The 19,196-nt window shown below is 44.6% G+C and overlaps 1 protein-coding gene and 1 long non-coding RNA gene across 2 annotated transcripts in view; one reads left to right on the forward strand and one right to left on the reverse strand.

Annotated features, from left to right (window-relative positions):
• Nucleotides 1–13,020, reverse strand: part of RNF150 (ring finger protein 150) — a 261,431-nt gene extending 248,411 nt beyond the window's left edge. Inside the window, exon 1 of the mRNA XM_008685424.2 lies at nucleotides 12,508–13,020. Coding sequence (XP_008683646.2) covers nucleotides 12,508–12,994 — 487 coding nt within the window. The 5' untranslated portion in view covers nucleotides 12,995–13,020. The remainder of the gene's footprint in view (nucleotides 1–12,507) is intronic.
• LOC121101863 lies at nucleotides 12,522–17,266 on the forward strand. Its single transcript, XR_005833891.1, has 3 exons — nucleotides 12,522–12,607; nucleotides 13,729–13,918; nucleotides 16,565–17,266. It is a non-coding gene; the product is annotated as an uncharacterized LOC121101863 (long non-coding RNA).
• The last annotated feature ends 1,930 nt before the right edge of the window (nucleotides 17,267–19,196 follow it).

Consider the following 19,196-nt stretch of genomic DNA (forward strand, 5'->3'; position numbering starts at 1 on the left):
AAAAAAAAAAAAAAAAAAGATTGGTTGCAGACCACCAAAGCAAAGCGCCTCAGAACAGAGAAGCACTTGTTTTTAGGTACTGGGGAGTAAGCATCCAGGTCTCCTCAGACACATTGGTAGGATTGGAGAAGATCTCAGAAAATAATGACTGGCTTCCCGCTCCAGACTTCCCAACATTCCTGAAGGGAAGCCAAAAGAAAAAGGCCCTTTCCATTTTGCTGGGAATAATGAATAGGGAAAGAATGGTTCCATGAGCCCTATAAGGGGGCACCTTATCAAGGGTTAAATTCAGGTCAGGCAGTACCCCTGTGCACAGGATAAGAAAATTTTTAGAGACTACGGACTCTGAGAAACAAACTGAGGGCTTCAGAGGGGAGGGGGGTGGGGGAATGGGACAGGCTGGTGATGCGTAGTAAGGAGGGCACGTACTGCATGGTGCACTAGGTGTTACACGCAACTAATGAATCATTGAACTTTACATCAGAAACCAGGGATATACTGTATGGTGACTAACATAATAAAAAATATTATTAAAAAAAAAGTTTTTAATCATTCAAATCTTAACTTCAACATAAGGCAAATAATGTAGATGTTACAGGAGTCATTACTTCGTCCCTTGAGTGAGCAATGCAGCTGGAAACTATGGCTGGGTACGTGTCCCACCTTTCCTTTACCCACTCATTCTCCATAGATACTTGCCGGATGCCTTTAACGTGTCAAGCTCCAGGAATACAGCAGTTTAGACAAGAACCTTGTCTCTGTGGAGTTTATAGTCTCCTAAGGTAGATAAACAGTAATCAAGTAAATTAATGGATGAAATAATGGAACAATTTCAAATGGTGATAAATGCTATGAAAAAACATAAGGGAGAATAAAGGAGGAGAGAATGAATAGAGATAAAAAACAAAACAAAAAGCCCCACAAAACTTGATGTGGCCAGGGAAAACTCTTGATAAAGGGGGCAACTGAGCAGAGTCCATTGATATAAAGGAGCGAGCCATACAAAACTCTGGAAGAAACCTGCAAAAAATGGAGGGTGGTGACTGGCAACTCTCCCTGCCCACGTGAGTGCTTAACTCCCATGATTCTAGAGCCACCACACTGTACTTTGCTGAAGGGTATTCCCCTCAGGGTACAGGGGATAGAAGAGCAAGTGGAATTGAAAAAAATAAGTTGGTTAAATAAGGGGGAAACAGATAAATGTCTACCAGACATTCCTGTTTGGGAGTCATTCTCACACATTTCAGAAGTATAAAGAGACATTCCATAAAGAGATGATTTGCTGTATAAATACGTAATAATTCTGTCAGGAAAGCTGGAGGAAAGAGCGTTCCACAGGCCCCAAGTGGCAGCAGGTTGGGCATATCTGAAAATCAGCAGGAGGGGCTGGGAAAGAGTGAGGGAGGGGAAACATGGCTGGAAAGGACGCTTGGACAGGAGGCAGGGACAACGCCGGGCCAGGCCCTGGGGGTGACAGCAAGAACTTGGACTTGGTTCCAAGTATGATACACAGACCCCAGAAGATCTGAGGCAGGGAGTGATGTCCTTTGATTTTTGAAACTTCAGCCAGTCTGCAGCATGCAGAACAGATTGCAGGGGGGGGCAGGAAAGGAAACTGGACATCGGCCGGGAATGACAACAGCCCAGGCAGAGATCATGACAGCTGGGAATCATCTGGTCAGTTTGTAGTCCGAGCCCGAATATATTTCTTTTGACAATTAAATGCTCACAGTTGCCCCTTCCCTGCATTGTGTGAGTTCACAACAGTTCTGACGGACAACATATGAGACTCATTCACAGGTGAAGACTTAGGTTAATCCCTTGTTCCTGAGCTTCTAGCCCTCTCTGCCCCGCAAGACTCTTAGTTCTTGACAGTTCCTTTTCCACTGTACTCAAATCCTAGAGTCCTCCCATCACTCTCACCAACCAGAAGACTTCAAGTTTCTACCTCCATACATACGGTGCTTTAGGTCTCCCTAAGCAAGTGACTCTGTCAGTTCAGACCCAGGCCAGTTGTGGACCAGAACTGTCTTTCTCACCACCATCACCACCGTACACGGCCTCCCGAACTGGGTAAGGACAACCATGATGTGCCAAATGCGATACTTCCTACTCAGTAAAAATAACATGGCATTCTACCTCTTATGCCAGAAGCCTACGATCAAGATAATGAACATTTAGCACATCGATGAAATTTCACCCCACTTAATTAAAATGTCTCATCTTTTCTGACTCATTACTGTATTCTTTTTTGACTGTTACAGAAGTTTGTGTGCTTTCCTGTACTTGCTGTGTTTGCCATCTGTTTGTGTTCCCGCTGGTCCCCAAAATCTGGTTATTATTAGGGAATCACTAACTCAGGTCTTGAAATAATACTTATTGTACACACCCTCTTAGTTTTAATCATTATAATCCTGAAATTTAAAAACATACTCCTGTAGAATTCAGATATTAACGGGAAAAAAAAACAGTATTTCTTTAAGTTATTAAGAACTACGGGATGTTGGAACTCGAGGCAACCTTTAGATTCACCCAGCGTGGTGGCTGCCAGCCCTGGCTGCACATTGGACTCATCTGGAGAGTCCTGCGCCCACCAGACTGATTACACCTGAATCTCCGCATGTGGAAGCTAGGCATCTGTAATTTTTAAACTCCCCAGATGATTCTGACGTGCAGCCAGAGTGGAGAACCACTGCTCTAAACCACGTCCCCCTCCAGGAGTCTCCTGCCTATCACCTCCAAATGACAGAAAATGAGACCCAGAGGGGGGAAGTCACTTGCCAATGGTAAAGCCAACGCGAGGTACAGCCACAGCTGAAACCCGCATTTCCTAACACACTGTTCAATCTGCATTTAACATCTCCAAGACTTAGATGAATGTCAGGGAGCAGAGAGGCGTTCCACCAGCTGCAGTCCTGATGATCCTCTTACCCAGGCTTCATTTCTTCTGATCCGCCACCTACTGCGTCTTGCCCCAGCTGCCAGACTGGTCTAGCTTGGAGCAAAATCCTGCAGAAAAGCTACGCTAGGCCCCCACAGCAGCACCAATAACAGACAGATGTTCCTTCTCCTTCAATGGAGCCGTCCTCGTGAGTGAGCATACCCCTGAAGACTTCACACTAAGTGGGTTACCAAAACCCCTGCTCCACAGCTGCCCATGAAAAACCTCTAGCTAGTCCCATACTCGGGAACTTGACCGAAGAAAAGTAATCATGGATACGCACGCATTTTGGGGTACATAAGGATGTTTATAGCAGCACTGTTTATGTCGGGGGAAAGTGGGATCATCACAGAAATATCATGGAAACAAATTTCAAAATGTACCCTTAAATTGAAAAAAAGCTATAAAACATATGCAATATATTCCCAAGCTGGTAAAAGTAAATATGTATTCACATAATGAAAAAAAGAGTTGAGTGGTTGAGTTATAGATGGTTTTTATTATCTTCCCTCTTTTTAAATGTTCCATATTTTCAAGTTTTTCTATTAAGCATATGTCTCTCATTTAAAACAAGAGAAAAAATATATACTTTTTTCCTAAAGCAGGACAATAAACACATGTACAGAACTGTATTTGGTTACAGCTTGTTTTTGATACCCTTCTGCTTATGTCTTTTTCGCTTTAGACCAAGAAGATGAACCAGGCACTTACTTCCTGCCACATTCTACAGGAGGAATAAGCATTTTAGCGGGAGACTCTAATTAGAATCTCCCTGACTTCACTTATGTAAGTCAAAAGCTAAGAAAAATTTTAGTTTCATAGAATATCTTTTCATGACATTAGATACATATTAACACAGTCCATCTTTCCAGTCTCCAGGTTATTTAACAGATCTTAATAATATTTCCTGAGCACATTCCATGCACCAGGGACTCTTCTAGGCTTTGGGAACTTTACGATGAACAAAAAATGTCTAAAGCCCTGTTGCTTGTGGCTCTTATACTGGGGGGTGAGGAGAAGACAGACAATGAAACATGTTAATGAGAAGTAAAATGAAGCAGGGAGAGGGGTCGGGAGTGCTGGGGATGGTGAGTGGGGGAGGGATGCTGCTGTTTTAAATAGAGGAGCTGGGGAGTGCCTTAGTGATGAGGTCACTTTAGAGAAGGGACCTGACCCAGGCAGCCAGTCCTGTGGGTCTCTGGGAGGAAGAACATTTCAAGGAGCTTTCTGGTAAAGAGAGGGGAAAACATCTTTCCTGTTCCACTATTCTCTAGGGGTTTTGAAATCACATTCCTGATGTAGGTTTAGTCGGCTCACAGCTACAGAATGGCCTGACGATTTCTTCTGTGGAAAGTGGGGACCAGAAAAAGAGAAAAATTTGAGGAAAAAAGAGGGATTTGTGCAGGTCAACACTTAGAAAAATGTCAAATCTTTGCCTTCTCAACAGTGCTTTAGCAGACTATGTAAAAAGCCACTTACGATGTTATCGCTCGATAGCAGGTTGAATTGGTTAAAAAAACATTTCCTGGATCTTACCTAAAATATATACTCATTATATATCTTTGCCTGGAAAGGACATAAATGAGCCATACATGTAACACAAAATTATTTCTAATCTTTAACCTCTATTATTCAATGTATGAACACATATTTCATATAAAAAAAAGGGCTAACAATCTAATGCATAAGTTTTCATTTTATGACAAAGGATGCTTATTTCTGATGAAAAAACTGTTTCTAAATACACATATACTATGGAATCGACAAAAAAATTAAGATACTTACAGAAATCAATTTATTACCAATGTTTTTGAAGTAAAAGAAATTTAACTTTCCTCTCCTAGAGAAAAAAGAACTAGAAATATAATCATTAATATTTTTATTTCAATATGTAAAACACACTTGTCTTACCTTAAGTTAAACTGCCAAGGGATTAATCCTTCAGTGTTTAAAATAAAAAATGACATTAAACCTACAGACAAGGTTTCCACGGAACAAAACCACTGTAATTGCAACTTCATAAAGAACAATCGCACAGCATAAGGCGGCCTTTTTTTCTCGGGGTCTTATATTACCAACAAAATCCTCAAGAGCAGAGATAATCTGAATAGGATTTGAGTTCCATTTTAACTCAAACTTACCATCTCTCAATTTACATGTTCAAATACAGGGAATTGGGGCATCACCTCAGTCACTCAGCAGTAAGAGAAGACGGACTCTAGAGTGTATATGAGAGGGGGCATCTCCTCCAGGGATAGGCTGAAGACTTTCAGGGGCCATGAAAATATTACATTCTTTATATACTAAGTTCTACGTCTAGAAAAGCAACGATAACAGGTACGCTCCTTTTAAAAAAATGGAGCCTGGTGTCTAGATAAATTAATGTTGCATCAGAAGCTCAATCGTTCCTTTCTAGAAAACTAGGAGTTCTAAAGTCCTGGATTCTTTCTAAATCTTTCCAAATTTCCTAGTCCTAAAATTCCTTCCTTTTTGCGAAGCCTGGGGATCTTTAAGAACAGAGCCATCGGGAGAGAGGAGGATGGAATGCTTACTAAAGACAGGAAGGTAGACTGTAGGATTCCTTCCAAATCCCCCAAATATGTATTTCTAGGACCCGAACTGAGTAAACAAGGCATACAGTTTCTTGAAATGCCCAGGCCATATGAAGTCACACCGCCAGGAATGTTATCTAACACTGACACTGAATTATGACTTTTAATAACAGCGTCTGGAATTCCTGGCTATTGCAAGTCTGTGTGCCATCGGAGAGACAGGTGAAGAAGTAGTTTAGTACCACATAAAGAAGTATATAAACATCAAGTGTGGAGGGTGATATTGGCCTGGGAGATTAAGAACAAGCATAAATGGTATTTTCCTCTAAAGACATATACAGAAAATCTAAGTGGAAACTGAGGCTCTTAAATGTTTCTTACATATCCAAATTTCAGAGAATCATGGGTGCTCAGGCTTCAGAAGACCCTTAAGGCATCACCCAGTGGAACCCTGTGCATGACTCCTACATTCAGCTATTCCACAGCAAACCCGTTCTGATTTCAATCTGAACACAAGAGAAAGCTTCATCTACCCCAGGAAGCCTCTCTCCCTCATACAGTTCTTTGCTTCTGAACATTTCCCTTTACTAAAGAAGTCTACTTTCTAGAACTTCTCTTCACTAACCTTGGTTTGACGCCATCAAGTGGGGACCCCAAATACACTGGCCTTGGGGTGGAGGAAGGGGCATAAAGGAGTGGCACAGGCCAGAAGTGATGGGGATTGGGGCCAACCAAAGAGCGCACTGCCCCTATTAGTGGCTAGCCACTGCTCTGCTCCAGCCGGCTGCTGCCATGTGGGACACAGGTCCCTGTCATCAGTTTTTGTGAGGAAGCCAGAAATCTGAATTTGAGTAGAAATATCTTGATTTCTGAACCTATAAGGAATAAATTATGGAGTTCAAACAACTCTTAGAGATCAACTAACCCAAAGCTTTTATAGAGCATGAAAACGGAGATCCAGAACAGAAAGCGTGAGTGACCCCAAGCCAGTTAATCAGAGGCATGCCTGAAGGAGGAGAGCCCTTAACATAAGGTCCCACCTCTCCCAGCACAGACATGCAGCCTGTGAGTCAACAGTGCATTCAGCCTGCAGACTTGCTAAAGGATTCTGAGCTAAGAATCAGCTTGAGCTCACTTCCTGTATCCATTAAGTCCTCACAGTCCCCGTCTAGTTTTCATAGTGTCCTTCAAGCTGAGAGCATATGGAGCACAGGCTCGGGAGACACACTACTCAGGTTTGCAAGCCTGGTTCCACCGCTTGCCACCTGCAGAGCACCTCTCCTGTCTAGGCTTCAGTTCCTTGGTCTGTGAAACAGGGATAACAACAGTACCCACCTGAGTGTTGTTGGGAGAATTAAATGAGCTAATACACATAAGGTGCTTACCGCATGCGTGACAGAGTAAGCACTGCATGGCCAACATTACTTCCAGAGAGAGAACTACAATATGCTAAGGAAGAGAGTTACTGCAAACATACTAATTAAAACAAAACCACACATGGCCTAGAAAATCAGGAGTCCTGAAAAAAGTTCTAGCAGCTAGTTTCTTTACAGAGGTTAAGGCAAAGGTAGCCATTAGAAATCAGAAATTAAAATAACGGCCACAAATGTAGCATGAACCCATAAATTAAACTCTTAGCACCCGCCAAAACAAGAAAGCATTAAAAAGCTTCCTGTTTTCTCCTCCAGCCTTGGAGAAGTCCTAGTTTACAAGGGATATCCTCCATCCTGGGCTCCTCCTCACCACACTGAGCTTATTCTCTAATCAAGTACTTCGACCACCTCCTCCCTTCTGTCATCTCCGAGGACTATTAGGGACCAAGTCCCTCAAATGTTCTTCCATTCAGCTGGACGTTTAGTCTTCTCATTTCCCTTTCACTATACACTAGCAATAGACAAAGATAGCAAACACATTCTTTTAAAAAAGGAAAAAAAAAGGTATCCTTCCTTCAATGTCACAACCCAGTCACAAACTGTCTCCACACACTCACAGATCTACCATGTTCATCATGCACGTCCCTGCTAGGAGATTTCAATTTCAGCCAAGAGAGAGGCACACGTGTAACAGGAGAATCCTCAAACGTTCACCAACCATCAGAGGGAGCTGGAATAGCCTGTCTCAAATCACAGAAGCCACGAAAAGAAATTAGCACTACCGCCCTGGTCTTCAAAGCATAAGAGGGTAAGTAAAGTGATCTTTCCCAGGGCCTCAGTGCACCCGAAGGCTCTGATGATCCAGTTTATGGCTCTGTGTATCACTGTGTACAATGCGTGTAAGGGTCACATTTATTGACTGCTACGTGCCGGCGACAGATGAAAGCACTGTGTGTACTGTGTGTACTGACCCATTTAATTACAAGCAAGGTAGGTACTGTTATCCCTCATTTCACAAACAGGGCAAATGAAGCCCTGAGGGGTACAGCCACTTGCTGAAAGAGACACAGTAAGAGGGGTGCCTGGGTTAAGAGTCTGCCTTTGGCTCAGGTCATGCTCCCAGGGTCCCCGGATCGAGTCCCACATCAGGCTCCCCGCTCAGCTTGGAGCCTGCTTCTCCCTCTCCTTCTGCCCCTCCCCCTGCTTGTGCACATACGCGCTCTTTCAAATGAATAAATAAAATCTTAAGGAAAAAAAGATACAAAGAAAGCAGGAGAGCGAGGACACAAACCCAAGTGGTTGGCCCTGGAGGTCACACTAATTAACCACTTCCCGAAACTGCCACTATAGATTTCTGATAGGACTTCCCTCAGACTGCACCATAAGAAGGTTCACAGGCATCTGACAAGCTCCAAGGAGATAAGTGGGGTCTCAAGGCCTTTACCCTCCCCTGACAGTTCACTTCTAGGACTCTCACTGGCAGCAGCTACATTCCTATATAGCTTTTTACTCAAGGAAAACTTAGGCAGAGGCTCTCTAAAGAACCAAAAAGGCACTTCCCCACGTCCTTTTATAGGGGACATGTAAAGTCTGTGGTCCATGGGCTTTAATTGGAAGAGGTAGATTTTTCTCTATTAATCTTTCTCTCTTCTGTAGGACAAAAAGTGTATGAGCTCAAAGTCCAGGAAAGGACAAGTGATGGCGAACAAGGAGAAAAGAAGCAAAATGAAAAGCAGAAAAAGAAATCAAGACTATGTTAGAAGTAACCATTAGTCGGCAGGGAAATGCAGCTTAAAACCTCAGTGAAGATACTACTCTTGGACAGGTTGGCCAAAGTCAAAAATGTAACATGTGTTGATGAGGATACGGAGAAAATGGAACCCCCATAGAGTGCTGGTAGGAGCGTGAAATGATTCAGATGCTTCGGAAAACAATCAGGCAGTTCCTCAAAAGGTTGAAACAGGACCCAGAAATTCCACTTCTACCTATATACTCAAGAGACATGTCCACACACAAACCTGGACACGAACGTTCGTAGCAGCATTATCCATAAACAAAAGTGGAAATTACCCCGATGTTTATTAATTGATGAATAAATGAAATGTGGTATATCCGTACAATAAAATATTTGCAACAAAAGGAACGCAGTATTGATATATGCTATAGCATTGATAGATCTTGAAATCATGCTAAGTGAAAGAAGCCAGTCACATAAAACCACATATTACATGATTCCATTTATAGATCTTCCTCAACTTACAATGACGTTACATCCCAATAAACCCATCGTAAGTTGAAGATGCATTAAGTACCCCTAACCTATGGACATCAGAGCTCAGACTAGCCTACCTTAAACATGTTCAGAACACTTAGTCTACGGTTGGGCAAAATCATCTAACACAAAGCCTATTTTATAATAATATGTTGAATATCTCATGTACTTTATTGAATGCCATGCTGAAAGTAAAAAAAAAAAAAAAAAAAAAAGAATGGTAATATGGGTACAGAATGGTTGTAAGTGTATCCGTTGTTTATTCTGAGTGGCTGGGAGCTTTAGCTGGCTGCTGCCAGGCATGACAGAGTATCAAGCGGCATATTGCTAGCCCAGGAAAAGATTAAAAAAAAAAATAAAAATTCGAAGTACAGTTTCTACTTTATGTGTATCACTTTTACACCATCATAAAGTCAAACCATCCTAACTCTAACTCGGGGACCATCTGTAAATGAAATGTCCAGAATAGGCAAATACGCAGAAAGCAGATTAGTCATCGCCTAGGGCTGGGGGGTTGGGGAGGAATGAGGAGTAACTCCTAATTCACGGAGGGTTTCTCTTCAGAATTAGTGGTGAGGGTTGTACAATTCTCAGTATAGTAAGAGCCGTTAAATTGCAGACTTTAAATGTGTGAATTGTAAATGTGAATTCCCTCTCCATAAAGCAGTCATATTTTTTAAAAGATTTTTAAAAACTGGATACCAAGTAAAACTACTAGTGTATTCCAGGAGAATCTGTGTCTTTGTGAATGAGAAACCATAACTGCAGAAGTGGCAGAAACCCAAAATCNNCAGCAGGAAAAGAAAAAAAAAATCAGAAAGTCTATATGGAAAGGGGAAGGGGAACCGATTGCTATTTAACTGAATTTCAAGGTAGTGGGTGTGTCGGGGTCATATCACCCCATATGCATAGATATTATACGATGGGTTGCATAACTAAATTCTGACCTTCTCAACCGAAAGCTATCAGTTCCAAAAAATAAGGGATTTAGAGGAGAGGTGAGATTTAAAAACAAACAAGAAGAACAGGCAAAGCCTGATGTTAGCTTTTTGGAGACTAAAAGTTTACAAATGCAAGGATCCTCTGGCGTATTGCACCCCATGTTCACAAAATAAGAATACTGATCTGCATCTAAAATGTACACCATTTCCTAAGATGAATTTAGAAATAGGACTTTAAATAGAAAAAGTAGAGCAAGTTCTGGAGCTGAGGGGAAAGACATGGACAGCGAGATCAGTGCAGGGTTTGAAATGTGGGAGAAATATTTAAAAGTGAAGGATTTGCCAAGCTACCCAGTCATGTATCTCCTTAATAATGAGACTTTAGCAGAAATCAATGCAATCTCTGACTAACACGAATACAGAGTCTCCTAATATGGCAATATGTCAAATAATATGGAAGCTTTATGGCCATTAGCAGACAGAGCCTTAACACATTTTTGGAAACAAAATAATAGAGAATTTCATTTACATTTTTTAGCCTTTAATGTTCAAACTATTACCAAACCCTTTACTCCCACTCTGTCTTAAGCATCATTTGTATGGAAAATCAGCCTACTGCTTTCTTTAAGAACAAGCAAGCCATTAATTGATCCAATGTGTTGGCAGCTCCTGAGAACCTTTTTAGACAGGAACAAATGATGCCTCTTTCTGTTCAAAGAAGCCAAGTCTAACATTTCATGCATATGCACAGAGAAACATTTAAGGAATCCTGCAAATTAGCTAACAATCCTCTTGGAATTTACAGAGCAAAAAAACCTCCTTCAGGACCCCTCAAATCAGAGTTTAGATATTAAATGTTTATTTAAAGATATTTTACATGACCTAAAGTGCTCTTCCACAGTCCTCCAAATCCTCAAATATCATAAAGTTTAAGGAGTGTTCCTATGACTCAATGTTGGGGTACAATCTTTTCCCCTACAAAACTGTTGAGCTCAAGAAAATAGATTAAGTTCTGCTAAATGCTGTATCATAGCTTTTCTAAGTGAACTGTCTCTCCTCTTCATTAATTAAGGGACTGCATTTTTCTGGCCTATTAAAAGCACTGAACTTTCCCCATTTCACCTGTTTGTGTTAAGGCTGACAGTTTCCTTGTTGAAGACAGCTGGTGTGGATTACCAGAGGCAGACCAATTCTATACCTCATTAACAGGTGATATAGCTCTCAGAAGAAAAACTTGTCCCCAAGAATGCACCCCCCCCAACAATACAGCCCATTTCAGTAGCATAGCTGTTTGTTAAAACCTAGCTTTTAAAGAAAATGACATTTTTGATCAGGCAACACAGTCAGAAAAATGCATCTGTCATTTCTTCTCCCCCCCACACACACACCCTTATGGATGCCACAGCCTTAACCCAGGAACCCCCCCTGGGGAAGGAGGGCCCAACTCAAGTAGGCCAGTCTGCTAAAAGTAGCTGGTTATGCTGACAAGCCTGGAGAGTTCTGTGTTTTTTTGTTTTTGTTGGGTTTGTTTGTTTGTTTGTTTTTGGTTCCTATCAGGGAAGCAGTGGTATGTCAGGCCTACGGGTAAATAATTATGAGTTTCAGGGCAGTAATGTATTTCTAGCCCTGGCACTCCTCAATCATTAAGAAAAGCTTATTCTTTCTACCCTGAAGTCACCTCATTCTCGCAAGAAAACCTTCAGCATATTTAATCTCCCAATGAGACAAAGGATAATGCAATACTGGAAAAGTAGGCATAACTTTATGGCCACCACGCTCTTCGTGGCCGGTTGAGGATTATTTACCATCGTGCCTGAATGACACAGAGCACAGGATTTTTATTATTATTAACGACGTGCGTCGTCAACCCAGCAGGGAGGGGGAAACTCTTAATCTCCCAGGAAGGGCTGAAACCTGACTTGAAGGAGCAAGTTAGCGGTGGTGAACTGCCAGCACCAGTAACCCTACCCGCCTCTTGACACACGAACGCCTGCATCAGGAGCGTACCCGATGCACACACGAGTGAGCGCAGGGCTGAGTTATCAGATCTACCGGTTCCAAACAGGTGCGGGGCCGGTCAATAACTGAGAACGACAGGCGAGCCCTGCCCCCAAACTTCACCGTCCAGATCCTCCTCGGAAAAGTTAGTCCACCTCGGCGAACCCACACCGCAGCGGCTCTATGCTAACCGGAACACACTCTCTGACACCGCCCCCCCGCCCGCCTTCCCCGATCCGATTAGTCCTGCTTGGTAAACCCCCAAAGTAACGCGAAGCAAAACTTAATAGGTCCAGGGAACAGAGACGCGTCTTCTGCACAGACTTCCCAGAAAGGAGCTAGGAGGCAGGCGCTGGATCCTTCTCGGCGCCTACATCCCCTGGGGCTCCCCCTCCCCCGCGTCCGCCGCGCACCCGCCCGGGGCGCTTACCTGCATGGGACATGGTGATGGTCTCGTTGGTGTTGGAGCCCACGTTGAAGATGACCACCGCGGAGGCGTTCTGCAGGAACGCGTTCCGGATCTTATCCCTGTACGTGCAGTTGCCCTTGGGGATGAGGGCTATCCAGTTCTTGCCGTGGGCCGGGGCGGCGAACTTGGTGTTGGGGTCGCAGGCGAGGCGGTCGTGGGCCGAGCTGGCCATGACCACCTCCCCGCGGGCGTCCTGCTTGGGCGAGTGCTCCCCGTAGCGCCCGCACTCAGTCTTTTCGGTGTGCAGCTCCGTGCCGCCGCCGCCGCCCGCCACTCCGGGCCCGGGGTCCGGCGCGGGCTCCGCGTAGGTGATGTTCACGAAGGCGGTGTACCATTCCTCCTTCTCAGCCACGGTAAAGTCCAGGCAGAGCAGATGCACGAAACAAAAGGAAAGCAGCCATGTTGAGAGAGCCAGACTGCGGCACGCTTGGATGAGAGACATTGCCATCTTTATCCGCCGGGGCCCCCTCCCCGCCCCCCGCGCCCTCCCCCCGCGCCGTCCCTCCTCCCCAGCCCCGGCCAACCCCGGCCGGCGGCTTCTCCTCCTCCTGCCGCTCACTCCCGGGACCCGCGGGCCCGCGGCCGGGACGCGCAGCCGCCGCGGGGGCCGGGTTCCGAGCCAGGGGGTGGCGCCGGCCCCTTCCCCTTTCAGCGGGAGCGTGGCGGCTGCATTTCGCTTCACGGGTGCTGGTGGGGCGCGGGCAGAGGAGGAGTCCAGCTGCCGAGTGTCCGGCTCCTGGGCCCAGCTTCTGCTTCTCTCATAGGGGTGGCAGGGGCCCCAGGAGCGTGCGGGGTGGCGGCTCCGCGCGCTCCGGCCCCGGCGGGGGCGGGCGCGGCTGCTCGGAGCCGGGGGAGCTGCTGAGGGTGTCCCGGTCGCCGCCGCCGCCGAGCGGTCCGGCGAGCGGATCCGCTGCTGGCGCGGCGGCCGCTGCTGCTGCGCGCCGCCTCCCTGGCGCTGTGGACGCTGCGCTCCTCTCTTCGCCCGGGGGCCGCACCGGGGACACACTTGCCGGAGGAGGGGACGGCTCGGGGGCAGAGGGAGAGAGCAGACGGAGGGGAGTACGAGGTCCGTGTATGTCCGTATATGTTTGTGTGTGTGTATAATGTGTGCGTGCAAGGAGGAGCTTAGTGTGATGTCAAAGATTCTGGGCTTCGCTTGCCATGCTTCCTCCGTCTTTCTAGATGGGCAGCAGCGACCCCTGCCGGGTCTCAAACTCAACACAGACTTTGACTTGGTCCAGGTGGAGGCAAAAGGGGAAGCGACCCCCTGACCTACGCGTGCAAGAACAACTTCCTGAGCCTTAAATATAGCGAAACGAGCGTGCCTCTCGTAAACAACCTTGTCCTGTGCAGGAGAACTGCAGCGAGCTTGGTAACTACCCACCCTAGGGCCAAAGGCTAAGGCAAATTGGTAGCGAGGGCCTTCCAACACCACCCCTGGACTTTCTAGGGCAGTGACGATCAGATTTAAGTGTGTATTAGCATCACCTGGGGGGGGGGGTGTTAACGCTCAGGCTGATGGGCCCTGCCACAGAATTTCTAATTCACCACAACTGGAGTAGGGCTCCAGAACATACCTAACAAGGTCCCAGGTGATGCCCAAGCTACTGGTCTAGGGACCACTCTACTAGAGGGAGGTATGGGTTTCTTTCCTTCCATCCGGAAGCAAACATGTGGCATTTGTTTTCTTACAAAATTACCTGCAAAAGGGGTGTTTCTCTATAAGAAAAGAAACTGAGTGCGCTATTTCTCCACTGTGTTGATTTGGGTTGTCATGACTGGTAGTGTCAACAGGCAAGGGAGGGTTCTTTGTGTTATTGTTTATAGCACGTTCTCTGGGTGGAGCTAGAGATCACAACTCCTCAGCAGAGCGTACAGCCCCTTTAGAAGAGTGTTCTTAAAACTGACACAGCACAGTCCCTTACCATTTAAATGTTTGGAAGGTTGTTACACTTTACACCAACAGTTTCCTTGGCTTGAGATACCTGCCATATAAAGTCTCTAAGATAATTCAAGTGATGGTTCTCAATCACTCACGTTGAACTTCCCACCTGGAAAAGTCCACCTTTTCCATAAGACCTTAGTATGTTTGCAGCTTTCTGTTAATGACAGTCCCCCAGCACAACTTCTCTTTTTCCAGCAGCAGTGCAAACAGCTGGTGGCTGTTTGGGGAGAGCAAGGAGCCCCAGCTATCCCCAAATTAGAAGCAGGCACAAGAAGAACTGCTTAGAATTCATCTCTATGGTATTTGATGTGCCGGTTTTGTGTGTTTTCCTAACTTACTCATTTTAGAAAATAGGCTTCTAGGCAATTGGGACAGTGCTTTTTATAGTACCTGATGCCAAGGAGGCAGACGTGGAGACTGCCTGGCTGCTGGTTCCTAAACCACTGGAGATCTGAAGGGAAGAGTCCATTGGCTGAGAACTCCTAGCTAGGTTCTGTACAGATGCCTTAGCAAACCAAAGTGGTTCCCCAAACCTCTCCATCTCTTAGCAATTTTTCTCCAGCCACAACACTTGGAGAATCTGTATCATTAAGAATGTATGACTGCCTGGGCACCTGAGTGGCTAAGTTGGTTAAGCATCTGCTTTCAGCTCTGGTCATGATCCCGGGGTCCTGGGATCCAGCCCCGCATTGGGTTCCTTGCTCCGCGGGGAACCTGCTTCTCCCTCTGCCTCTGTCTGCAGCTCCTGCTTGTGTGCTCTCTCTCTGACAAATAAATAAATAAAATCTTTTAAAAATTAAAAACAAAACAAAACTTAAGTGGGACAATCACATTTTTTAAAGAAATAGAATACTGTATCCATTAAAATAAATAAGGACAGCCAACCGATCTATAATTTTCTGCAACCCACCACCATCTACGTTTCTTATCATGGCCTGTTAAAGAATAGCATGCAAGAAATAAGTGAAAGGCTGTGATTCTGTGTAAATACTGGGTCAAGGCCAGGAGCATGAAAGGGTGATAGTGTGGGACTCACTGGTGGGGAATAGAGTGCTTGTTGGAAATCCTCAAACCAGCAATCCATGACTATCACTATCCTTCCTTTCTCTTAGAAAAGTTAGAGGCTAAAGAAATGACAGGATCAAGAAGGCAGCATCCTGGATGGGAAGTGATTAATTACAGGGACATTGGGCAAATAAGTAAAATATTGAATATAATGGGAGCTAGGTTTCTTAGTGTTGGAAAAAACTTTACAAATATGGAAAGAAAGAAAGCACTGAAGAACTCCGAGGTGTTGGATTAGTTTAAAAATGGGTGTGAGGGGCACCTGCGTGGCTCAGTCATTAAGCGTCTACCTTCAGCTCAGGGCGTGATCCCAGATTCCTGGGATCGAGCCTGCTGCTTCCTCTCCCACTCCCCCTGCTTGTGTTCCCTCTGTTGCTGGCTGTCTCTCTCTCTGTCAAATAAATAAATAAAATCTTTAAAAAATAAAATAAAATAAATTAAATAAAAATGGGTGTGAAATCACACACACATGTACACCATAACTCTTTTCATTCAGAGGCTAGAAGCAATGGATCATTAAGTGGCCAAAAGATCTTGGCTTCTAAGTACCCTCCTCCAGTAAAAGAACCAGGGCTTGGGCTGGGAAAATCCACAGTAAGCCTGGAACCTCTTATAGGGCAGTCTCAAAACATGATGGGAAACGTGCCGAAAGGACACATGAGCCGGCTGGATGGAGCTCCCACTGGCCAAATCTGGAACAATTTGAGCATCAAAATAAATAATGATAGTAACTGATTACAACCTGTTGGATAAAACAGGAATCCATGAGTCTCTGCTACCATAAATGAATAAATAAATAATGATAGAATAAATAAATGGAGGAGAAGGGACAGCTCTTCCTTATAGCAGAATTCAAACTAATAAGATTGTTGAAAATAGAAAGTCACTATTCAGCAGTGTTGATTAATTCAGTTAGGAGCCGTCAGTGGATGCTAAGGCTGGTGGGTGGATGTTTGATGGACAGCCTGGTCTTGAAGTACCTCCTGAAAAATGCTTATTAATTACCAGCAGGGAAATAGTGAATATATTGAAGAAAACCCTGGAAGACACCAGATTGACCTGGGGAACAAGATAAGCATCACCAGGAGTGGAGTGGGTCACATCACGTGCCTCATGTGATGCTCTGAGAGGAACACAGCATCATTTCTCTCACGTTTCTTGCCAAGAACGTCTGCCCCAAATCTGGACATGGGGAATCACTGGGCGGACCCAAGGTGAGAGGCAGCCTATAAAATGAAAGATTTGTATTCTTTAAAACTCTTAAGCTCCCGAGAGACAGAAAGACAGAAGAACTAATCAACCCAAATCGAAGGAGACTCAAGAGACATGACGACTCAATTCAACAAATGAACCTAGATTGGCTCCTGGACCAGAAAGGAAAAATATGACCGTTGGCCAAAATTGAATGCAATCTGTGGATCGGACGGTAATGTCTTTGCGGGGCTGATTACCTCATTTGGCTGTGTGTATCGTAGCTATGAGAAGAAGGTTCTTGTGGGAGGATATGCTCTGAAGTACGCAGTAGTGATGAGGCATTCTGTCTGCAACTTGCTCTGACATGGTTAAAAAAAAAAAAAGTGAGATAATCTACCTATAAGGTCTTGGTTTCCACCAGCCACTATTGCAGAGAAGCTGGAACCCAATTCATGATAAAATAGAAAATCGAGTCTACTTAGGCGGGGGAGTGGTTAATAAATCTGTTTCCAGCTTCGTGCTGACGATTCTTCTCTTTCCAGGAGCATTACTTGACCCATGAAGCTGGGTGTTCACTAGGAAATAAGACAAGTAAGGTTTTTGCTCTCGTGGAGTTTACATTCTGGGCTGGAAGAAATACATTCTTCTAAGTTTCAGATGATATCAGGTAATAACAGTGCTATTGAAGAAAATGGCCGAGCGAGAAAGGGAGCCCTATTCCATATAAGGTGCTATTTTACATCAAGGTCAGTGGCTCTGATGCCGTGACCTTGGAACAGAATCCTCCAAGTACAGGATCCGTGCATATATTTGGGGGACTGGTTGTCCCTAGAAGAGGGAAGCATGAATACAACAGCCCTGGGTTGAGATTGTATTTGCTGTGCTGGAAGAAGAGGTTGGAGAGGAGTGAGAGAAAGAGAAAAAGAGAGGTCAGAGAGCCGGGCGGCCCATCATACGGAGCCTTGGAGTCCGACGTAAGAACACCTTGGATTTTATTCCGAGTAGGAAGAAAAACCTTTGGAGAGTTTGGAGCAGGGAAATGACATAGTCTGACATGTTATAAAGGTTTATTTTGGCTCTATTGGCGCAAGTAGGGGAGCAAAGAGAACGAGCAGGCACTATAATAATAATTCAGGAAGCAGTGGATAGTGACTTGTGCCAGGAAGGTGGCAATGAACAAGGGGAGGTGATTGGATCCTCAAAATATTTTGAAGCTGGAATAAACAGTATTATCTAGTGCATTTAAAATGCAGTATGATGGGAGCGCCTGGGTGGCTCAGTCAATTAAACATCTGACTCTTGATTTCTGCTCAGGTCATGACCTCAGGGTCACGGGACGGAGCCCTCCAAATAAATAAATAAATAAATAAATAAATAAATAAATAAAATGAGGTATGAAAAAAAGAGAGGATTTCAGAAGGACTCTACAGTTTGGAGCCAAAGCAACGGGCAGAATGGAATTGTCATTTTCTGAGATGAGAAAAGTTGTCCAAGGAGCTGGGTGAAGTCAGAATCAAGAGTTTTGAATAGGAGGTCCGAGGTGCCTAGAGATATCCAAATGGCAATTTAATGTCATTTGCTTCAGCGTAGAATCCCAGAAGGAAGATTGCTGGATGAAAGTACATGAACAGTTTCCAAGTTGTTGACACAGGCAGGATGGCTAAATTGCTTTTCCAAGGGTTGGCCTCACTTGATAGACCATGACCCAGAGTAGAGTGAGCTCCCTAAGTTTTGAAATATCACCAGAAGACAGCTTAGTGGTGAGTCCCGACCGGAAGGGGGGCTCTCTCCACCAGCCAAGCAGCCCAGGCCATAAGTTTCTCCAGGGCTTTTTAGTGGAGGGAGCTATTCGTGTTCTCATAAGGGGCAGAGGTAGATCTGGCTTAAATGCATAAGCACACACATGTCTGAGTCAGAAACAAAGAACAACCCCAGCAGAGAATTGCAGTGCCCCATTTCTCCAAATGGCAGCCAACAGGATTTTCCTTTCGGAGCTCTCAGCCTCCACACTGCCTTTGCATCTTGCCATTAATGTGCACTGTTTGTTCAAAAGGAATTCCACCATAGACTTAAAAAAAAATTTTTTTTTAATGTTATCGCTACACCCAGCGTGGGGCTCAGACTCACAACCCCGAGATTGAGTTGCACGCTCTATCAACTGAGCCAGCCAGGTGTCCCTCTACTGTAGACTTTTAAAAAATGAATGTAAACCCTTGAAAGTACAATTCCTTCTACATGTACACATTTTAATGATTTAATAAAGTTTAATGTGGAGAAGTTTCAATATCAGAGTTTGATCTATATTGTGTTTTCGATTTTACATCGATGATAATTTTAAAAAATCGATGACCATTCAATTTTTCAGCATAGGTCCTTTTTTCACAGTAAGTTCCTAAATAACTATCCCCATGACTGACAAGAAGGGAAACCCTTCAAAACATGACTG

Source organism: Ursus maritimus, unplaced genomic scaffold, assembly GCF_017311325.1.
Source record: "Ursus maritimus isolate PB19 unplaced genomic scaffold, ASM1731132v1 scaffold_11, whole genome shotgun sequence".
In the NCBI taxonomy this organism is placed as follows: Eukaryota; Metazoa; Chordata; class Mammalia; order Carnivora; family Ursidae; genus Ursus; species Ursus maritimus.